We start from the raw sequence: 23,074 nt of genomic DNA, 5'->3' as shown, positions 1-23,074 counted from the left end.
TAGATTTTTTTTATACGTTTATTATGTATGTTCGTGTATTGTGTATATCCGAACAATTTTGTTTCCCTGTTAGTTCGGATAAGGGAGGCTTTATTGCATATATTTTGTAAAAATCATAAAACCACTTAAACAGTCACTCTATTATATTAATAAGCTTCAATACTCAACTTTTAACACTACACAGTAAACGTTACATATTTTCAGATTGGTTTCAGGTTTGACCAATTAAATCGTATCATGACAGTCGTGCCTTATAACACATAGAATTGACATCAAATTTCCTGTGTTCAAATACTTTTGTGAACCATTGTATACATACGACATCTATTTTATTTTTGTGTCGCTTTATGCGTCAATCAGTTTTGTTGATTGGTTGAACGGTTTGTCGCATATATAAATATGATACACATGAATTTTCTTTTTCTCTATGAATAGTATAACTTAAACAAGTTTTTGTTATACTACGCATATATCCGATACCTTTTATTATAAAAAATAAATTATGTAAATGATATAAGTGGAGTAAATTTCTAATAAATCATAAGTGAACAAACTTTTACCATGTTGTTGGCTTTTACTCTAAAAATTTGTAGTTTATTATACATCGAGAGAGAAAGTTAAAAAAGCAGCTTCAAAATTATGTTCTCACTAAATATTAAATAAGAGAAATTTTTAATATACTTATACATTATATATTTTGTAAGCGATAAAAACGTATCCAATTCCAAAAAATGAAGCTTATTTATAGTTAATAATTTTATTTACGATTATAAACTTAAATAATCACAGTTATAATTGTTATTGTAGGTTCATATGTACGTATTTGGGAGATATTTTTTGTTCACTTTCTATTTTTCAAAGCAATTTGTTTTCGTACGTGTTTTACATATATGTATATATAAGATACATAATAATTCGAATAACAATGGACGTTTAGTTTCATGTCATAATTATATTTAAATGCATATTTATGTCTGTACAAGTAAAAAATTACACAGCACAGTTTATGTTTTTCCGATAAGATTTCAAGTTACAATTGACTTCTGTAGATAAGGTAGAAAGTTGATTATCCGAGCAGTAAAGAATTTACTGATTTGATAAGTTTACAAGAATATATTCAATTCATGTATTTTTTGTAACAAAATTAGTAAGTGTTAAGTACAAGAATTCTAATTTGCAAATTTATAAAACAAAATATGAAAAAAGCTTACATCTTTATAAATTAAGCTTGAGAATAATTAATTTTTAATTCATTTATATTTTAACATTTTAATTCTTTCAAATAATTATTTTATAATTATATATCATTAACTTTTATTGTTAAAAAATTATTAACATACTAAATATACCCGTGATATAACGTTGTAATAAATATTTACTATTTTAATGGTATAAAAATTCATATTTATAAAATTGAAATCTTAAATATGAAATCGATATGTACAGTTGATAGGAAATTATATCGTTTGCTTGTCGGTAAACGTGATTTAAGGTATGGCGCTTATGGCGCACATGAATTATATACTCACTAAAAATTCCATACATAAAGACCTTGAAATTGGAGCAGAAGTCTGAAGAAAGGCGTGAACCTGACGAATTGAATCTAAAGAAAATTACTACACAAGAATAAAGGGTTAAATACCAAGGGTGAGAGATGGTGAAAACTCTTTTTCCAACGGAGTATAAACGTCATAAGGATCGGTTACTTTCTTAAATTCTCATGCACATAAACGACTCCAGATAGTTTGCTACCGAAAAGGTACCTGTTTATGAATGTGTTTATGAACCTGTTTATATGTAAAAGACTGTGACGTGATCATCGTTAAACGATAGAGATGTAACTAAATTTAATGTAAAGAGTGAAATATATAAAAAACCGATTATTATTCTCAAAACAGTTTACGAATTACAAAAGTATATTTTCAAAGTACAATATATTTTATTATTACAGAAGCGGATCAGTTCTTACATGTAATAAAAAAGGAGTGTATTATATTTGATAGCGTATGTATGTCCAATATCAGATTGCATGGAAAAAATGCGTATGAGAGAGATAAAGGTGGCCGTTTTGCGGTTGGTGTGTTGCCATTTATCAAAAGGTTTATTCGAAAAACCTAAAACGTAACCTCTGAAATTCAACAAGTGCCCCTCGAACATCGAGCGAGAGAGAATAAACGAGTAAGCGAGCAACAACATCCAACCTCTATTACGTGCGTGACGCGACTGATCTCCCGCGCGGGGAGTGGGGAAATGCGAATCTTGTATATCGTGGTGGGGGTAGGTAATCGGCTGACTTCGGGGAGATTCGTGCTTAATCGGGAACGTTCGGCTTCTGGTTTCTCCCGCGGCCGCATAAGCGGTGTCAGCGTGTGCGCAGACCGGCTGCGCAGCAGGCGTGTGCGTTGTCCAGATTCTTTGTGCCATTCCTGGCATACCAAAAACAAGAGTGGTGACTGCGCTCGTATTTACCGGGGTGCAGCCTTGCGCGCTAATATTACTGTGCGAATTTTACCCGTGGTGTGAAGGCCCCGCGCGCGCGCGACGCCACGTCAGCTCGCCCAGTGGTAAGTACATTAAAGAAAATAGTGTCGAAAGATCGTGGAAAGAGCGCGTCTACTCGTCCACGCCCGTGTGTCCCAGCGGCGTCGTCCCACACAGGGGCCGCGCACGGAACGGATTCGACAGCAGCGACGAGACGGCGATATACACACTGTCGGACACCGACAGACAGACAGACAGACGGACGGACGAACGAGAGCGAGAGACAGAGGGAGCGATAAACGCTCGTGCGAAAGAAAGAGACGAACGTATAAACCTATTGTGCGATAAAGATAAATATATAAAAGAGGAACTTAAACTCGACAGAGTGCGTGAATGATGTATATGCGTGGCGACGTTATTCAGTGCAAAAAAACACATAACCGATCCTCGTCATATTCCTTGTATGTCGTGATTGTCAGGTTCGTACTTCCGGTGACCGTGATGTTCGCATTGCTTGCTCCGGTGTTGCTGCTAGTGCTCTTACTATTGCTTTCCGACTAAAAAAGGAAGAGATAGTATATACGTATGAGCGAGTGAGAGAGAAAGAGTGTGCGAGAGAAAGGATAGGAAAGTAGAGGTAGCGAAAGAGAGAGAAAGAAAGAGAGAGAGAGAGATATGTGTGTGATAAAATGATAGTCGGATCAGTTTGATAAACGAAGAGCTCGAGTCGTGCCGGTTTATACCTGCGGTTTGGCGGTGCATCCATCTTTGTCCGATTGTCGCGTGTTTACGAGCGTTGTGTCAGCTGTGTGTCAAGAGAACGCAACCGTGTGTATACGTGTGTGTTACGCGAAGCGTGTGCAGTCTCTCTGGCAACGTGTACGGGACTCAGCCAGCGACGGAGACTCGCGTCGAGGAGGTTAGGAGCGATTGGTGTGCCGGTGGTGGTGGGCTGCGTGCGTTTCCCCGAGGAGAGCGCGCCACGACAGAAACGTGTGCCTCTCTGCCTAGTGCCTGCGTGCCTGCCCGCTCGCTCACCCGCTTCTGGTGAATTCGTATGGTGAATTATTGATCCGCGGCGGCGTGTGCGTGCGGAAAAACCGCGCGCGACTATAACGCACCGATTCACGCTCCATACTAAAATCTGATACTAATAAACGAAAGAAACTAAAAGTTTACCGAAAGTCAAAGATACAGACATAGTAACCTGTTGTTTTGAAAACTGTGCGCGCGACTACACGTATATTGTATGAGATTGGAGGTGGAGCAGGAGTGGTGGCAGGATTTTCTTTCCCCTAGACGGGACCAAGCGAGAAGTGCGTGCACATATTCCATTGCTCCGAACGTAGTGTCTTTCTCTTTTTCTGTCATTCTCTATTTCCCTCTTTCTCTGTTTCGGTCTTTCTTTCTCGTTCTGTCTCGTTTCCCCGCTCTTTCTCAGCTATACGTGTATGCGTCTCGCTCTAGCTGCGTTACCTTTGCCGCGTGTGCATCCACGAAACTAAACGCGGGAAAACCTACGGCGCGAAATATATCCCAGAGGAATGTACACTTATCGTGTTCTTATCGTGGGACACGTTCAGTTTTTGAAGCTCGGCCAGTGAGTGAGATTTCGAAGACCGTGCGAAAGTATGTTGGCGTGAAGGCGACGAAAGTACGTTGTCGTGAGACGACCACTGAGATTAAGGTTCGAGGAACTTGAACGCAAACCTCTTTCGGGTATTGATAATCCAGGACGAGCGCAACCTACCTCCACCACCGTGACTTGGATGGATACTGTGCATTATTTCTGGAGTGAGTTTCTCTTTTAATCGTGCGCTTGTGTATATACATATGTTGCATGGAACCATGTTTCCTGTGTGTGTGTATGTGGGAAGGAAGGGAGGTGTAGATGTGTAAACGACGATGTGTCTTCTAACGTGCTGTTTTTTCGCGTCTCTCGCGACTCAAATTTGCCGCCGTCGGGACATGCGTTCGCGTGAACTGCTTTACAATTATTGCTATGTCTTTTCTATTTATATTTCTAGCGTAATTTCGTCTATAAATATTTTTATACTTTTTCTTATTTCAGTGAATATTTTTAACGTAAAATACGCAGTAGTATTTAACGAATGTTATTAGAAATGAATATATAAGAAAAGTTTTCGATTTATATTTCCCGCGTAATATTGTTCATAAATGTTATTGTACTTTTTCTTACGTTAGCGAATATTTTTAAGGTATATTATAAAAAGTTAATACATAAGAAAAGTCCACCTAGGCTGTTATTGTTTATGTCCGGATATTTCTAAATTCTTTTACAATTAATGCATCTTTTTGGACAGCCTTTTATCCGATTCATACTTCCCGCGTTATTTCACGTATAAACTTTGCTACATATATGCTTCTTCGTTTCAGCGAATGCTTTAAATGTAAAATACGCGATTGTTAATATAGAAAGAATATTTAACGAGTATTGTAGAAAGTAAATGCATAGGAAAATATCCGTAAACCAGATTGCTTTTAGTGAGTCTTCTAGACGTAAACTGAGATTGTATGCAGCTATGATTTATTTTAAATTTCATACTTATTGATTGACGGTTGATTCGAACAACGACAAAAGTATCGTCGAAGTGACAGTGAATTTAATACCACGACGTTATCAGAGTAGGTTATCGAAGTAATTCCACAATAACATAGTGTAACACGCTATTACATAAATTTAATCAGATACTTGTTATCATGGCGGATAAGCGGGTACGACCAGGTACGTTGTCGGGAAAAGACTGTTGCCGTCGATTGCTCATTCTGGGTCAGTTTATTCGCGCTGACCTGTCTCTGTCATTGTGTTTGTATTTCAATTAAAAACTAGTTAGCTGGAACGCCGGTTTTTCGTGTCCACTTTATAGTCGCTATAAACTTGTCATACAATAGCATATGCTACAATCAACAATTTCTTATGAATAAAATCAAGATGTAGGATAATCGTGACCTGTTCTTTTCAAGTGTACTAGGCTGTTTATGCTTCTTATTTGGAAACGTTTGTTTACGCGTCTATGAAATTTAAATAAGTTAATGCGATATTTTTATATCTATTATTGGCATTGAATGGTAATTTTCTTTTAGACTTTTATTTTTAGTGCTTTTATATGTATAATACACGTGTATTAGATTGCTTATGCTTTTTATTAAAGAAAGTTTTTTCATGATTTAACACGTTATGATACACAAAATTTAAATAAATTTATTTAATATTATTTTTACATTATTAATATTGAATGATAATCTATCTTTAGACTATTCTTTTTATTATTTTTGAATAATTCGTATTAAATGCTGGCGATGGTATGATTGTAATAGCTGAAATAATCAACAATGTTTATATTAATAAATTTTGATATGTTAGAAATAAGACAAGGGACAGAAATTTCTTTATTTATCATAATAAATTTTAATATAAAGGCAGTCATTTTTGTCATTAGAGATACTTAATTTCGGGAACGTTACAATAATCAAACTTTGGAAAGTCTTCAACAATTTTAAAGTTATATTTTCATTCGAATTACTTAAATTCCTAACCTAATATACTAAATCATTTTGTTCTTTTTCTAATCAGTGAATTATTGTAAATTTTTTTATTTAGATGGACTACTGTATGTTGGTTTCTTCGTATTATTTTTATATTTAGTGTTCCAATGTACGTATATCAGAGTAGGTAAATACTAAAGCACAGAATTTTTAGAATTTTAATTACGTTTGCGAACTGCGTCGCCATTATGTTGCATATTTAACCTCAACAATCTATAAGGTTTAATAACATCGACGCCAAAGGAACTGAAATTACCGACAAAATATGCATGAAAACTGTTTAGCACGGTGTTAATTATATTTTCACGTTTACGTTTTATTTTTATCGGAGCTAATCTACAATTTAAAAAATTGAAATACCATTTTGATTATTTCTACATTTCACGTTAATAAAATGGATTTACGTGTGTTTTATAAGATTACTGCACCTTGCGGGAGTTGAATGTAAGTAATGAAGTTTTGGTAGAAAATTAATTTGGTTTGGAATAGTTGAGTTTAATGGCGTCGTGATAATAACCGGCGTACGGTTGAGGCTTAGAAAACTGTAAATTTTGTTAACACCGATGCATTATCTTTATCCGTATCTTATCTGCTCGCACCTATCCGACTTGATTGAAGAAATATCTGAAATTGAAAACGTGGTTTGAATGGAAATATCAATAGATAGGGCAATCGCTGTGTATTCAACAGTTGCGTCGTAATTTGAAAGTTTGTGGAAATATAGTAAGTACATATGTACTTCGTTTCGTCATAGGAAAATAAACAGTTGTTTGTTAATGTATGCTAATGAAATTTGAATACTTTGAGAAATGATTATTCGATATTAGGAATATTCTCACATGCGGAATTGTTTATCTTGCATTTTTCCTCACGAAGTGGAGAGTTATTTGGAATATTTGAACTTTATCTTGAAACAGTTGTCTTATATTGATGATGTTTAACGCATAAAAAAGTGAAAATTATATTATACTAATTTCTAAATTAGAGTATAATAATACTCAAAAATCTAATCTCATTTTCCAGTGTTGTCATCTTGAAATATGGTTTATTAATGAAAAGTAGTTTCATTTATTGAAATTAAAAATTATAATGCGCTATTACACGCAGTTTTTGCAAATTAAGAGATATTGTGTCACGCTATAATTAAACAATTTTTAAGCATTGAATTTAATTGAAAAATTATAACTGATGATATATATGGAAGTAAATCTCCATTTGTGCAGAAAGTATAATAAAACTTTATTTTATAGGCAAACAGGAAGCAAAGCGAAAAAGGCACGATAGAGAAATTGTAGCATATTACTTATTTAATCAAACACATATTAATACTCTGCACATTTTCTAAATTTATTTATATATTCAAAGTCATATTCTCCGGTTGCTAATGACTACGTTATATGATCACGTCGCATTAGAACATAATAAATGCATTATTCATGTTACGTCATATGTGGTAATAATAACAAAATTATATGATATGAAATGTTTATATGGAACATAAAAAACACGATGTATACGGTGATCATGAAATATAATAGAAACCATTATCCTGGAATCCTGGAATAGTATAGTTGCTAAATTGAACACTTAGAACAGGCACTTAGAACAAACGTGGAGTAATCCCAATATTTTAATAAGCTGTATAACTTTGTATGTAAAGCAATAATAGAATATATATATAGTTATATCTATATAATTTATATGTATTTCCATATTCTATATTCTACATTTTTCCTATGATTCTTCTCTTATTGATACAGCTTATTAAACATTAACTTACATTCATGTGCTCAACGTCTTAATAATAATAATAATAATAATAATAACAATAATATGATAATTCTACATTATATTGAACTTTCTAAATCGTTCGCAATATACATACTTAAAATCACGCATACTTATATAATTATCCTTTAATTTCTATAAACACGTGATTGTCCGCGGAAGTGTCGTCCGCACGACGGTGCGTGTTGAAAGTCAAACGAGCCGGTTAAAAATCGTCGACGCTCGTTTCGAGGCCCGGGCCCGATATATATCCAACTTTTTAACTGGGGGCCCGATAAACATCTGGGGTTCCCTAGGAGGGGAAAGCAAGGCGGCAGGTGCAACCTGTGTGTTTCTTCAAGCTTGTTTCTACCCCCTCCTTGTTCCCGCTAGCCGAACAGCTCGTTTTTCTTCTCGAGAAGCAGTGCACGCACGCGAACCGCGGAACCGGTAGCGTGGTAATCGGTAATCGGTAATCGGTAATCGGTAATCGATGAATTCGATATTCATATCACCTTCGCTAAATTCATACACACTTTCTACGCCTGATACCAGAAGCTTTTTATCTATACGTCTTATCGGTATATGTTAAATATTGAAGATTCAATAACGTTACTTTCTTAACCTTTGCTTTTTTTATATTTTTGGATTTTAAGATTGTTTGGATTTCAAAGAAATTTCTTTTCTGCATTTCTTAGTTTATAATGTACAGTGACTCTTATTACCTAATATTCGAATACTACGGAGTTTGAGGGATTATGGTTTTATGTATTTGTTTGTGATAGTGTTATTGAATTGATTGTTACTTAATATGTTACAATGCTTATTATAGCCAGAAAACAACATAAATGTTATTTATTGATTGTATACAGATTTTACATAACGAGCAGTAAACTAGACAATATATTTCTTATCTTTTCTCATATATTAGATCTCATATACATATATATGTATAGATTCTATCAACTGTATTATGAATTAACAGATTGAAATAGATACTAAACTGATCTAAAGTAGGATGTATTAGAATTAGAACCTATAAACTATTAATTATCTTATATTATGGAATAAAATAAAAATTATGCTGTAAACTACGTAAAATAATAAAAAATAAAGAATAAGTGAAGTGAAGATTCTGTACCACCTGCAAAATTAAGTATTTAAGGCAGCTGTTTGTTTCGTGTTTATTAATACTAGGTTTACGCTACTCGTCAATTTGACGGATTTCAAACTTCGAAATTAATCATCAAACATCGTAAATTAATCATTTCATCTAAAGAATTTATACTCGCAATTATTTTTTCCTAGGTTTTCTAATTTTTGAAATCTGTATGTAGTACATCTATCTCTGCGAAACCCGTCAAATTGACGGGCTAACTGATTTCATAAACAAACCGTTTTTCAAAGACGGTGTGCAAAAGTTTCAGTTATTGTAGACATTTCCCATTATTGTCTCCACTTATTGTAAGTGTTTACAATAGGATAATTGAATTTGGGCACAGTATTTTCTTTTTTTTACCAATCCCCCTTTTCTAGCAATCATGAGTAAATCCAAGAGATATAATAAGATATTCAATAAATTGTCAACATCAATGAAGATTGTTCTGAGGATACCTCCGAAAAAGATCAATATGAATTAGGCCAAAGCGAAGCTGACAGTGAAAGTTCTGAATACACTGAAAGTGGAGAGACAGAAGGATCTTCGGATAGTGAAGAGGAAAACTTCTTGAAAGTGTGTTGTAACAAGAAAAGGATGCGTATTTTTTCTAGTTCTGACTCCGAGGATGAAAGGACGAGCATTCCAAGCGCATCCCAAAATGTAATGGGTGAAATTGAAATTGCAATTGACGGGGTACAGTGGATAAAACTGAAAGCAGGCGGATCTAGGGGTAGGACGCCCGTTCGTATGATATTCAAGGATATCGCAGGGCCTACTGGCTATGCTAAGAGAAATATTATGTCGGGTTGTGTAACTAATGCTTTCGAATTGATAATTGACAGACACATAATGCAACACATAAAAGATTGCACTGAAACCGAGGCGCATCGAGTTTTGAAAAAAGACGGACAATCACAGTTGCTAAGTTACGTAGTTTTCTAGGAATTCTATATGCCCGGGGCGCATATGAAGCGAGATCATTGAAAGCCTCCAAAAGATTACAAACAGATAAATTTGCGCTGATATCCGAAATATGAAACAGATTTATAAGTAATAGCCAGGCTTGTTGCAAGCCATATGAAAATATTTCAATAGATGAACAATTATTTTCAATGAAAGCCCAATGCAGGTTTACGCAATATATGCCGAATAAGCCTCATAAATTTGAAATTAAGTTTTGGTTTGGAGTTGACGTCCAAACAAAATATATTTTGAATGGTTTTCCTTATATGGAGAAAGATGAAACTCGATGCTCAAGGGAAAAAAGGACAAGATGACTTTGTTTTCCTCGAATTTATATAAATCAGAAAACAGCGCGCTTACTGTGTATAAAAGTAAACCTAACGTAAAAGTCCTCCTTCTAAGCACCAAATATACAGTTATACAAATAGAAGACAATTATAAACGTGTTCCAGAAACCATTGCTGTTTATAATAAAACAAAGTTTGGTGTGGACGTCGTTGACCAGATGGCACGCAAATATAGTGTCAAAGCAGGGAGTTTTCGATGGCCCCTTCAACTTTTTTTTCAATATCTTAGATTTGGCAGCAATAAACGCGTGGATATTGTGTAAAGAGTGCACCAGATCGAAAATATCCAGGAAGGAGTTCATATTTTGCCAAAGATCAGACGCTTCATTTCTGTCACTTTCGACATCAGAAGTGCGAAAAAGTTGCCAAGTGGGCCACTGCAAAAAAAATAGAAGCAATAATTGTTGTATATATTGCAAAAAGATCGTATGCGGAAAATGCACAAACAAAATTCAGTATATTTGTAAAAAATGTGCTCAAGTGCTCAATAAATATGATTACTCTATATAATTATTAGTATTAAAGTAAGTAGTATAGTAATTAAAAAAAAACACTTTTTACTTATTAATAATTTATTTAAACGTGAAGCCTAATATTGTTCAATTCAGACTTAATTTGAATAAATCGATTTTTTAAAGAAAACGCATATTTTCGTTTACCCGTCAATGTGACGGGTCCTCGTAGAGATAGGTATATAAGAATCGCCCGTAAACCTAGTGTTAAAATATATTGGTATGATTTATATGTATATATGCATATATATGTACTGTCATGTATAATATATACAAAGAAAATTTTTGCTTGCATTTTATGTAAATTGTTTTATGTTAATTGCTTTATGTAGAAACGATATTATCTTATTAACTAGGGAAACGTCGATATAGGGAAAAAAGACAGATTATAATCATGAGCCACTGTAATATTCTCATCTTTCTTACTTTCTTCTGATGTTTGAAAGAACAAGTCGTGACTTCAAAAGTTATGCTTTATTATTAATCGTCATTGTGCTTTAAGCATCTGTTAGACGTAAGATTATCAATGCATATTTCTACGAATCCATATATGTACAGATTTTCAATATCACTTTCTTCAGAAACGAACCTTCCTACAAGAAAATGTCATCTTACACGTTCTTTTCATTACTTAGCTTTCCAAGAAAAACCATCCTTTTTTGGTTTCCATTACGATTTTCAACTTACGTTATATCTGCGTGTCTACTGTCAACATTGCTCTATCAGAGGATTGACTTGCGATTAATCAGACATATATATATATATATATATACATACATATGTATAGTATTACACGTGATGATCATATTTACTATTTCTAACGTACTGTGAGTGGCTAACAAGATATTTTGTGTTCTACAGTTATTCATATATAATTTCACAAACGATCGCTATAGTGGTAGGATTAAAGCAAAAATCTTATTTAGAATGCAGTTTATTTAATCTTAATTTTATTCCATAGCGAAAGTTCTTCGTCTTGCTAAAGAAAATTTGTTCATAGTTTAACATCTACAGTGCACAAGAGCTGAAAAAATTAATTTGATATTATTGATACAATATGGAAAGTTGCTTTAGATCATTCCTCTTATTATTTTTATATCAATAATACACGAGTATTAGGTTGCTTATGTTTTTTCTTAAAGAACGTTTGCGTATTGTTTGACATGTACAGTGCACAAAATTTAAACAAGTTATTTTAATATTACTTTTATATTAGACTATTATTTTTATTATTTTTGTGTGATCCGTACTGAATGGGAGCGTTTAAATAGCTGAAATAATTCACAATTTGTGCATTAATCAATTTTGATACATTAGAAATAAACTAAAGGATAGGAAATCAATTATTTATTGTAATAAATGTCAGTAATAAGAATAACAACAATGTTTACACTAGTAATACTTAACCTCGAAACGTTGTAACGATAATTAAATTTTGAGATGTCTTTAACGATTGTAATATTATATTGCCGTGTGTGTTCTTCGATTCTTTTCCTATTTTATCGTAAATTCGACGTTCTTTTGTTTAATAGAGGAACGACCGTATCTTAGTAGACTCGTGACAGCAGCTAGACTCATTAAACCGAGGCTTCTTCGCGATATAAATAGGACTTCTTGTCCCGTTGCAGTACGGAAGGAGCAAATAGATTATCACGCGTACCACAGCCCTCTACTCGGCGACTTCTCTCTTCTGTTCTTTCCCTTTCTACCGTTTGTGCCATTCTATTTCTCTATTTGTACACTCTCCTCTCTTCTCTCTGCCCTCTCGGTTTCTTTTGCTCTTGTAAGAACTGTGTGCGTCTATCTTTTTCTCTCTCCAAGAGGAGCCGGTACGCGCGTGACTTTCTATTTGGCGTAGACGGTGCCAAATTGTCAAGTAACTAAAATTACCTTCGAAGGTGTACGCTGTGTCTTTCTCTTTTTCCCCCTTAACGTCTTCCTCGGCAGTTATCCCTTTGCTTTTTTCGCGCCGCGCCGTGCCACTCGCGCCACGAATGGCGGCGATTCTTCTTCTGAACGTCGAATTTCATTTTCCACCCCTGTTAATTACACAATTCCTCTTTGTTCTGCTTATCGAATATCTCGAATTGAAAAGTCCTGCCCAGGAAATGTCTTGTAGAGTATTTTATTAATATCCTTTATTTTCTTTGTTGAAGAATTGGAACAGTTAGGGATTTTTTTTCATCATGCATATCGATTTTATTTTCGTTATTTTCACTAACAATTTGAGATATTATTACTAAACTTCAGACGTTCGTGCCCTAGACTGTAGTTATTACTTATTGTAATATTCAGAAGATGTAAGAAATTTCTATTTAGAAATTTCATTTGTTCAGTTAAGTTTATACATATGTGAATTTTTATTAGATTGGATATTTTTATGGAAACTTATGGAAAATGTAAAGATACGACCGTCCCTGCACGTTAAGTTTCATTTCTACTTTGTTAATTAGACGAATACCAAGAATATTTCACTTTGTTTTTCACAAAACAGAAATTAAAATCGATCGAAAGTTCAATAATGTACCAATATTCTGAAATAATTTAATTCAATGAATTGGTATTTCCTTGTGGAATTGACAAATTATATTTATAAATTCAAACCATTCACTTAGAAACACTAATTCACTTAGAAACACAATAACTTCATTAAAATTAAATACACTTTGATATAGCTCCAAGTTTTTTGATGTTATATATATAAAGAGTTGAATTAATCGAGAAAGTCACAAATTGAAATGTGTTAAGGATATCTCAATTATTTTTCTTAAAACAAAAACGAAAGTTGATCGAAAGTTCAATGTTACACGGAAATTCTGGAACGGTTTAACTGGCGCGTGTTTCTGTCGAGTGTTCATTAATTCAGAAACGGGTCTGAGACATTAACTCGGTGATCCGCATGTGTGTGGCAAAGGACGGTCTGTTCGACCATCTAGTGACCCTAATAAAACCTACACAAAAGGTCGTCGTTCCTAGATCGATTTGCAAAAGGTCGAACGTCACGCCATCGGAGATTTTCTGCGCTTAAACCGGTGTAACCGGCGTAACCGGCCCACCACCGATTCAAAACTAATTTAAATTGTTGTCTTTGAGATTTAAATAGCGACTGCACGTACGATGGTTTGTGCAAGAACCGACGTTCGTTTGTCTAATTAATCTTCGTTGTTTTCGTAGACCATGAACGATACATGAACTAACTGTGATTAAGTCTTTGTCATGTAAATTGTATCTGCCGGTGTACAAATTTGAAAGACCTTCTGATTGATTTTGAGATAACAAAGTGACAATTTTTGGACAACAAAATATAAAGAAATATAATAGAATAGCATGCAATAATATGCTGTTTATTTGAAAAATTTACATTTCGAATCTACGATTTTTGTAGTTTTATTTGTAATAAATTTTTGGAATAAAATTTAGGGAAATATTATGTAATAAGAATTATAATTTGTTACAAAAACTTACGATTCTTAAATTTTCATTTATAATGCTACATAACCTTTGAATACGTAAAATTTAAAGGAATATCATGTAATGAGAATCTCAACTTACTTAAAATTATACGATCAAAATGACGATTAACGATAAAATTACAGCGTCACGTAAAATATTCAGGATGCGGGATAATGATTGGGTTGGAATAAAAATTTCTAGTGTTCTTCAATAGCAGCTTTTGAAACGCCAACATTTGAGAATGAAACGCTGTACAAATAACAAAAAAAGATAATGTATCGTTTATAGAAATGGTACTACAGGTAAGCGTATCGTTCCAAAGTGATTTCGGTTCAGAAGTGGAAATTTTGATGAACGTTTTGCCAGGCTATAATTATTGAAGATGACCAAATTGCAACGCTAATTGAAAATAACTTAAGCCACACGAGACATACGTTCTTTTATAAATCTATGTATTATCTTTGAATCTCTCTTAAAAACACTATGAACCATATGTTCCAACCCAATATGTACATACAATTATATTTTATTCTAGTTATTTCAATATCACTTCAGAAGCTATTAATACCGCTTTTATTGGGACAGAGAAAAAATAATATCGTCTTTTCATACACAATTTATGACAAAATCAGTCTATAAAAGTTGATTTCTGTATTTACAAAACATTTGGCCCCGCGTCTGAATTTAGAAATTAGTGCAGATCGAGTTCTAGTTAGTTTATTTAGTTCTAGTTCTGTTTTCGGTCAGTTACGTTGTATGAATTGAAGGAAATTGCAAAGACATTTCTGTCAATTGAAATCAACTCCTTCCTATGCAGAAGGCATAAGGAAGTTCACAAAACGGTTATATACATTACAATTATATGCAAGGTGATTGATCCTCACGAGGACTTGTCACTTATTAAAGCTTCAATAGAGAAATGTAATGACACTAGTGATTTCGTGCGAAAATCGTAGAAACTTGTCGAAATATATTGAAAAGTTCAACATTTTGAATAAATCTTTCCTATACATACAATTAATTTTCGAGTTATATGCAAAAATATCCCGCCACTCAGTTTTAGTTTTGAAGCTGTTAATTTAGCTATATATTGTTGCAGTCGCAGTACAGCCAAGTCTGCTGCTTAGTAAAGAGGAATTATTTACGATACTTTCAAGTTCTTTTTTTCTTTCTTGTGCCATAAGATCCTAAACATTCGAAGGCTCGCGTTTCTTTATATGTTACGAGCTTGAGATTCGTTCAAACATTACCATTTCCTTCTTTTCCACGTGTTTTTTTTTTATCCTTTTTCCAAACTATTGAGATTCAACGAATTTGTTCAATTATTTTTTAAAGTGAATACGTAGTCAAATGCTGATACTCTGCTCATCAACTTGCATATAATGGAATTTCGCCTTCACTTTGTATGTCGCATTATGCATGTCATGTCCCGAGTTAAATTTTTATCGTCCTATCACACAGGTCTGTTAGGTTCATACTGAATTGTGTATATATATATGTCGGGTTAACATTATGATTAGAGTTAGGGGCGTGAAACGAATCTTCATTTGGATTACACATTGTCGTTATGCAATAAAGAAGACATCGACTAGTGCAAATACGATTATTACAGAACTTGACAAGTAACCGTGGTAATTAGATACTCGAGAAGCTAATGACAACGATCCTAGGTTTAATAACGAATCCGCGGTCAACGGGATAACAGGATGTGCTTTCTTCCAAAGCCCAAATCGTACTCGACTTGCTTGGCTACGGTGGAAGTATAACTAAACTAACTCTTTGTTAAAACGTGGAATATCCACCGAGCGTAAAGACGCTAAGTAACTCGCTAATACGACCTCACGAGAGAATGACTTTCCGTAGCGATGATGCTGCAGAGGGAAAGTATGATGGGGTGTGTCTAAGGACACGAGATCATCGGATTCGTTGAGAAAAGCCTTCGCCCGGAAAGTGAGGGAAATTGACGTTGCTGTTAATTGGTCAATTTCCATGTTGGTGGTTAGAAAAGGATGTTAGCCGTCCTTGAGGGAAGGTTGCTAGCGGGAAGCGTCGTTCGTTGAAAAAATAGATCTCCCCTATCTTCCCGTAGTTGGGACAAGGACTGTTTGTCTGTTCGAAGGACTTTGGATAACTAAATCTTAATAGTTATAACTGTTATAGGCCGTTGATAAGGTCAAGCTGAACATGCACTGTGGAGATGCGTCAGCATCTGGTAACCATCATACCTGAAGAATGGGGAAAAGAGAAGGTCGCCGTGTGGCGAGCCACGGGACAGAAAGCGTTGTAATGTTTACTGTCGCGTGCCGCTACAAATATTTCTTTTAAGAAGAGCTATAGAATTACTCCATACCTTTGTTAGACAAAGCGTTCTTCCCGCGACCGCGGCTACGTTCAGCGACTGGTTGTCGCCTCGAGCCCAAGCTCATTATCACAAATCTCGAACATATACAATCGGATCGAATGACGACAATTGTTTAATTACGCCCATGATAGAATCTAGATTACGGTGTTAAGGGATTTTCTCGAAATTCCAAAGGGAAGGCTCCGATGTCCCTTCATCTCCGACATATGTATAGTATACCAAACTTAAATGACCAAACAGCGAGGACTTAATCTACAAGCAAAAAGAAGAAAAAAATGTTATATAAAGTTCGTAAATAACGGAGTTATAAACGAATATTGTATACACGAAATAGATAGCGACGCATTTTCTATCACAGCACACGAAACTTCACTGTATTATTGTCAGCCTAGTTACATGCTTTTTTCTTATCATGTGGTAACAATTACATATTGTTAATAGTTATAAAATATAATAATATAAAAAAAATGATTATCTAGTAATTGTTGCTCTTGTGCTTGGATTCAAGTTTTACCTCAATAAACAATGGAATTAATTACACTACAAGGTTTTACAAAGAGGATTTTGCTGAGTTTCGATAACTACATCGTTACCCATTTCATGCGTGCAATACTTTTTTATAACTGCAACAGAGCGTTTATTGACAAATTTTATATAACATTTTTTTACCCTCTTACCTGTAGATTAAGCCCTCGCAGTTTGATCCTTTAGATTCGGTACACCCTGTACATGCACAACACTAGAAGCAAAACTGTGAGTAATGCCTCTGTTTCAGTATCAAACAGATTATGGTGTCGGGAAGTTCGGATAATAGAATGTTCGACTAGCAGAGTATGTATTCCGATAGCGGAAGTTTAGACAGTAGAAGTTCCATTGTGTATGATGCTTTATTTGTTTATACTAATAGCAATATTAGCTTCAATAATACCGATGTGGCTACAATAGTATGAAATATGTAATAATAATTAATACAGAATTTTTATGTTTTAGTATTCATAATTAACGACGATTGAAATTTCTTTACATTTACGACATATTATGTTTCAATTGATTTATTTATAATGTCTGCAAGAAACTATTTTCAAATAAGTAGTGAAATTTAAATAGCTGCAAAATTAATAGTTTTCTGACATACAGTGACTTAGAAAATTTTATTTGTTTCGCGCTTGCGACAGAAAACGTTTACCTTGTGCGTGTTACATAAAAAGTTTGAAATTCCATTAGCACTAAAATATGATACGACTGCCATGATTATGTTCTACTTTAATTTCTATTTCTTTTAGTTTCATTTTTCAGATCATACTTTTTTATGAAAATTTCAAAATTAAACTAAATTTTCATAATTAAATTTTCATAAAATATGAATCTGCATACTAATAATGATAACATCAGAGATATAAGTATGTATAAATTCATAGATAAATAAATAAATCGACAATGTGTATTGTTAAGAAAAATATATCTAATAATATAAGCATAAAGTATATCTATAAATAAGTATATGAAAAATACATATATGAGTAGACAAGCATATAAAATACAATAGTATAATTAGACTATGGATTTTTATGCATTTATGGGGAATGCTAAGGCGTCAGAACACAAAATACACCTATAAAATAACTAAAGGAAAGTAATCGTTATATTTCCTACATAAAATAAAATTCTGCGTTGATTCTCTTTTTTAAATTGTGCTCATTAAAATATGAATGTGTATAAACACCGCAGTCTAAATAAATAAATATGTAACATACAGTATTCCGTTATTTGTTACGCATTATTTGCAACATCGAAGTAATAGAAATCGGAATTCCATTCGAGCAATTCCAAAAAATGACAAGTCAAGTGGCAGTTCTCGAGCAATTTGTTTATTCAACGAACACGTTTTCGTCCGAGAGAGATAATTTCGCGTGACGTTAGTTTTTTAAATAAATGTCACGTACATGTGTTGATCGTATCTAGATCGTTCGTTTATAAAACCAAACTGCCAGTCTCTGCATCGCCGTTGTATTTTCAGTTTCCAGGTTTGTTCGACAAATTTTTTTTATTTTTCTCTCTTTTTTTTTTTGTTCTCCATTCGTCATTAATAATGTAAAATTGAAAGCAGTAAATTAAACGTCAGCGCGTTTCGCGCTCCCTCATTCGTTCGACCATGAAAATTTCATCGATGAAAATCGTACACGACGCGTTGATTTGTATCATGCTCATTTGCCCGTAATATTATATTTCCGTAATATTGCAATCGTGAACGTGGTTGTTTCAACGATCCGTTGCACGATTGAAATCTGCCGGCGAATCGCGCTGACTGCGCGTATGAAAGTTCAATTTAAACTTGATATTCCAAAAAAAAAAAAGATAGAAAGGAAATAATGAAAAAGCAGGATGAAAGATATAAATATAGCGGTAGGCTGATAACGTTGATTGTTGAAAGATAGATAGAGTTATTAAAAGCGAAAGTGCTTCCCGATTGATGATCCTTGTGATTGATAAGCAATTGTCTGATAAGCAGTGTCACGATGCATGCTACTTCGCTGTGATTTCTTCGATATTTTAACCCGAATTACTGATATTAAATTTAAGTTGCCATTAGGTTGGAGTTAGGTTCTGCACGATTTTTTTTTATGTGCATATATAAATTGTATTTGTATAAATTTGTGAAATTGGTACGTGAATTTTAGTTTTTGTGAATGATACCATGGATGATACATGAATATAAATCGAATTGAAATGATAATTGAAATGGTATTACGTATTATCTATATAGATTGTATAATTTCATTTTTCTGAAATTTGAAATCTTTTAGCAACTTTGGCCTTTAAATAGTTGAAATAATTAAAAATTCTTGTAGATAGTAGTAAATTTTGGTATGTTAAAAACATAAGAGAAAGTAAAAAATTAATTATTTCACTTTATATTCATTGTAATAAATATCAATGGTGGAAATTTAACCTGGAAAATGTGGGAGAAATAATAATGAAATTTTGAAATGTTTAATTTTAAAGTTATATTACCACTTAAATTGCCCGAAATCATTGAAAAATTGAATTGCACAAAAAAATCGTAATTACAATAAAAAGCACAATAATAAATGTATAAAACACATGTATGATTTTTATGTATATATGAGAGATTTAAAGACGTAAAAATAGGCGCAGCTCATATAATATGCAAAGATATGTGAAATATCCAAAGTAAACTACATATTCATAAAGATATGAATTCACATAAACACAATCTACTACCTAGTGCACCCATTATTTTTTCAAATTACGAATTCCTTTTTTTTTTTAGATCACTAAGAGCTACTTTTCGCTTATGTACTTCGCTATTATGCCTCGTTATGGAGCACACGACGTCACGATTGTTATTACGAAACGAGAGAGAATGTTTCTGCCAGTAATCGATACTCGATATCCGGTAATAAGACGGCCGATAGAGTACATACATGCTTCGTACAACAGATAGCACGAGAGAATTTATCGGTGTGTACACGTGTAGTCCCGTATCTGCCGGTTGAATGCGGAGAAACGTGTGCATTTCAATCGCGTGATTGAGAACTAGTACGGGGTCGAGCACTCCCCCGGGAAGTTTCACGGGTCAGAAAATCATGGGGTGGCTTTACCACCTGGCCGATGTTCCTTTTCCTCCCCTCTCTACTTCTACTAGTCCCTTATACGCGTACATGTGCATGTACATATATAGGGTGATTTTACGTGAAAAAACATGTCGAAAGTATAAAACGAAATATGTTCATTCGACGCTCCGGTTTCAAGAAAACCGAACTTATAAATTTGTTAAGTATACCTGGACTTGGTTAACTCCGGACTAGACATGACCGCATGATCGACAAGAGGTTATTTTACACGTGAGAATAAGTCGAAAATATGGAATAAAGCTTTTTCATGCGCTGTTTCGCTTCCAAAGAAATGAAATTTCAAAATTGACAAAGTATGCATGTACCAGGTCAGCTTTTAATCGAACATCTTCAAACCCTATTTTCTTGGAGAAAAGACTATAAACAGAAAAATTTTATTTCACATTTTTTACTTGTCTTCGCACGTAGCCTAACCTCCTGCTAATTGTTTATTTGTATTCAGTCACTAGTCACTAGTCAGTGATTAGCTAATTTCACATATACCAAACAAATCTTTAAATCCGATTTTATCGGAAACGAAGTATCTTATGAGAACATTTTATTCTATATTTTCGATTTATTTTTTTATGTAGAATCACATCCTTGCCGATTGTTGTATGATTGTGCCATAGTTATCGAGACACCCTGTATACACGCACACGGAATGATAGAATTCCCCTCACGTTCGAATCATCTCTTGTCCCTCTTCATCCCTTTTTATCCTATTCGTCATCTACTTTTCTCTTTGTGAAGAAACGCTGCACCCCCAGTGCAGTTTGTCTGCATATTAGCCACGCCACAATCGAGCAATTCTATCGTAGGAACCGGTCACCCAGTATATGATGAAGTTCTCTCTTCTTCAGTCTCTTTGAAGTTCTTTCGGATAGTACGATTTGTGTCGTGCTTTCGAGATAGTACTGTGATATATGAGTGTATGTGCTCTTAGTTTGGGAGGTTTGAGGATGTTTGTTGTAGCTCTTGGATAGATTGCTTCTATATTGGTAGATTAAATCTGCACAAATAATATTATAAAATGTTACAAGCAATAAGTTAAACACTATTAGTATTAGTAAAATCATTTGCATGGCAGTAATAGGTTTGATAATAAAATAAAAAGTTATAAGATTGTAAAAAGGGAAACCTACGATTTGTATCTTTGCAATTTACTAATAATATTACTATTAATTGGTTAATTATTATGCAACAGGATTATTGAACGCTATATTTTTAGCAATATTTTTAAAATTACGAAGAGAGTGAAAAATACACGCGAATATATAGCCACAAAATAAAATAGAAAGACAATTTTGATAATATGAAATTAATCGGCAACCTTCTGTAAGAAAAAATGGAAAGTGTGATTTATCGTGTGAAGAACACGAAAAAGTCGAAGAGACTTTTTCCACAGTTTCGTGATGTTTAGTTTGCGTTTAGTTAAAGGCAGTGTCATACATATAACCCAAAATACGTGACGAATTGAATTGATTTTTATAGAGAGATCCTGATTCTTCTTTCTGTTAATTAACTGTGAGATTAAAATCGGTTCCAGTATATAAAATGAATGTTTAAGAATTTGTAGTCGCTACTAATAACGCATACTGTGCGTTCTGACGCTTACTTCAACCATTCTGTTGATGTAACTGTTGCGTTTTTATTTTCGTCGAATTTGTCGCCTATTTACATTTAAAAAGAGAATATTGCACAGCAGTGGTAGCTATACTCACTGATTTACTCACTGATTACTCACTCGATTTTTGAGAATTTTTTGTCCAAATAATAATTTATAACAAAGCCAGAGGCAGAGCTATTTCTGATAAAGGCTATATCGTTCCTGAGAAAAACAAATGAAATTATTAAAATATGATCTTTAAATGTGTCAATAATAAATGGTAAATTCATTTAAATTATAAGTCACGTTACTTAGTTTACTACAATGGATGTTCAATTTTCTATTTTATGAATCTGGAAATTTATTAAGTCGTGTAGAAACAAACTAAAAATTCTTAGAAGATATTTGAATATTTAATATTGTACTTTTTATAATGAAGATGACTTTGGAATATTGATCCTTGGAATAATGAATTATGGAAAAGTATTTAAAATTGAAAAAGATAGAAAACTTCTTTGAAATTTCATGTCCTCCGAATTCATAAATATTCCATATCGTAATTTATATAATTTACGTTTACAAAATTTCCTTTGAAATCTATAATAGAAATATATAATAGATATATATCGACAAATATTCGCAGTACTTCGATTTCACATTAAAATTCAATTTTATTATACGTATTTAATATAATAAATGCAAAAGTAAAAGTGTAATTATAAGTCTGTCAAAGAATATACTTACTTAGATATATTCCAATATTCTTAACAAAAGTCCAATCTTATTTAACACGAATAAATAATTTAGAAATTTTTATTGAACGTAATAAATTTTCCACAGTTTTCTAAAATATTCAAGAATATTTGCTTTCATCGAGCATACGAGGGATATGAAAAATGTTGGCAATATATTCAAAGTATTCGAAGCGTTTTAATTATTCCGTAACACAGAAACTGCGAACGAGTTTCCGCGATTACATCGTTCATTATAACAATTTTTAAATTTCCCCCCGGGATAATGTATTCATAATACTTAAACCCGAACATCGAGGGATCGGTTTCAATTTGCAATTCAAAAGCCGTGGACTTATTTCGTTTCCCAGGAACGCAATATCCGTAATAAAATAGCCCAATTTCAGCGTGCGATGTACTGTAACGAAGGATGCTAATCAGTTTTCACCCGACCCAAGTTTGCGGTGCGGGCTCGACTCTGTTTTGTT

General features: G+C 33.5%; 1 protein-coding gene across 6 annotated transcripts in view; it reads left to right on the top strand.

Moving 5' to 3' along the window:
• Positions 1–1,358: 1,358 nt before the first annotated feature.
• LOC126867249 (protein scalloped) overlaps positions 1,359–23,074 on the top strand; it is a 341,496-nt gene continuing 319,780 nt past the window's right edge. For 2 of the 6 annotated variants that reach the window (XM_050621514.1, XM_050621513.1), the window contains exon 1: positions 2,501–2,564. Coding sequence is in view for 1 of the 6 variants with exons in the window: in XM_050621512.1 (XP_050477469.1) it covers positions 4,251–4,275 (25 nt within the window). In the remaining 5 variants the exon portion in view is untranslated. Of the gene's footprint in view, positions 2,565–3,359; positions 4,276–23,074 lie in introns of those variants that run through there. The other 4 variants (XM_050621509.1, XM_050621508.1, XM_050621512.1 and 1 more) reach the window with 4 other exon arrangements.

Source organism: Bombus huntii, chromosome 7 (genome assembly GCF_024542735.1).
Source record: "Bombus huntii isolate Logan2020A chromosome 7, iyBomHunt1.1, whole genome shotgun sequence".
Classification (NCBI taxonomy): domain Eukaryota; kingdom Metazoa; phylum Arthropoda; class Insecta; order Hymenoptera; family Apidae; genus Bombus; species Bombus huntii.
Note: the sequence above shows the minus strand (reverse complement) of the source record. Positions and strands in the feature narration are given on the sequence as shown.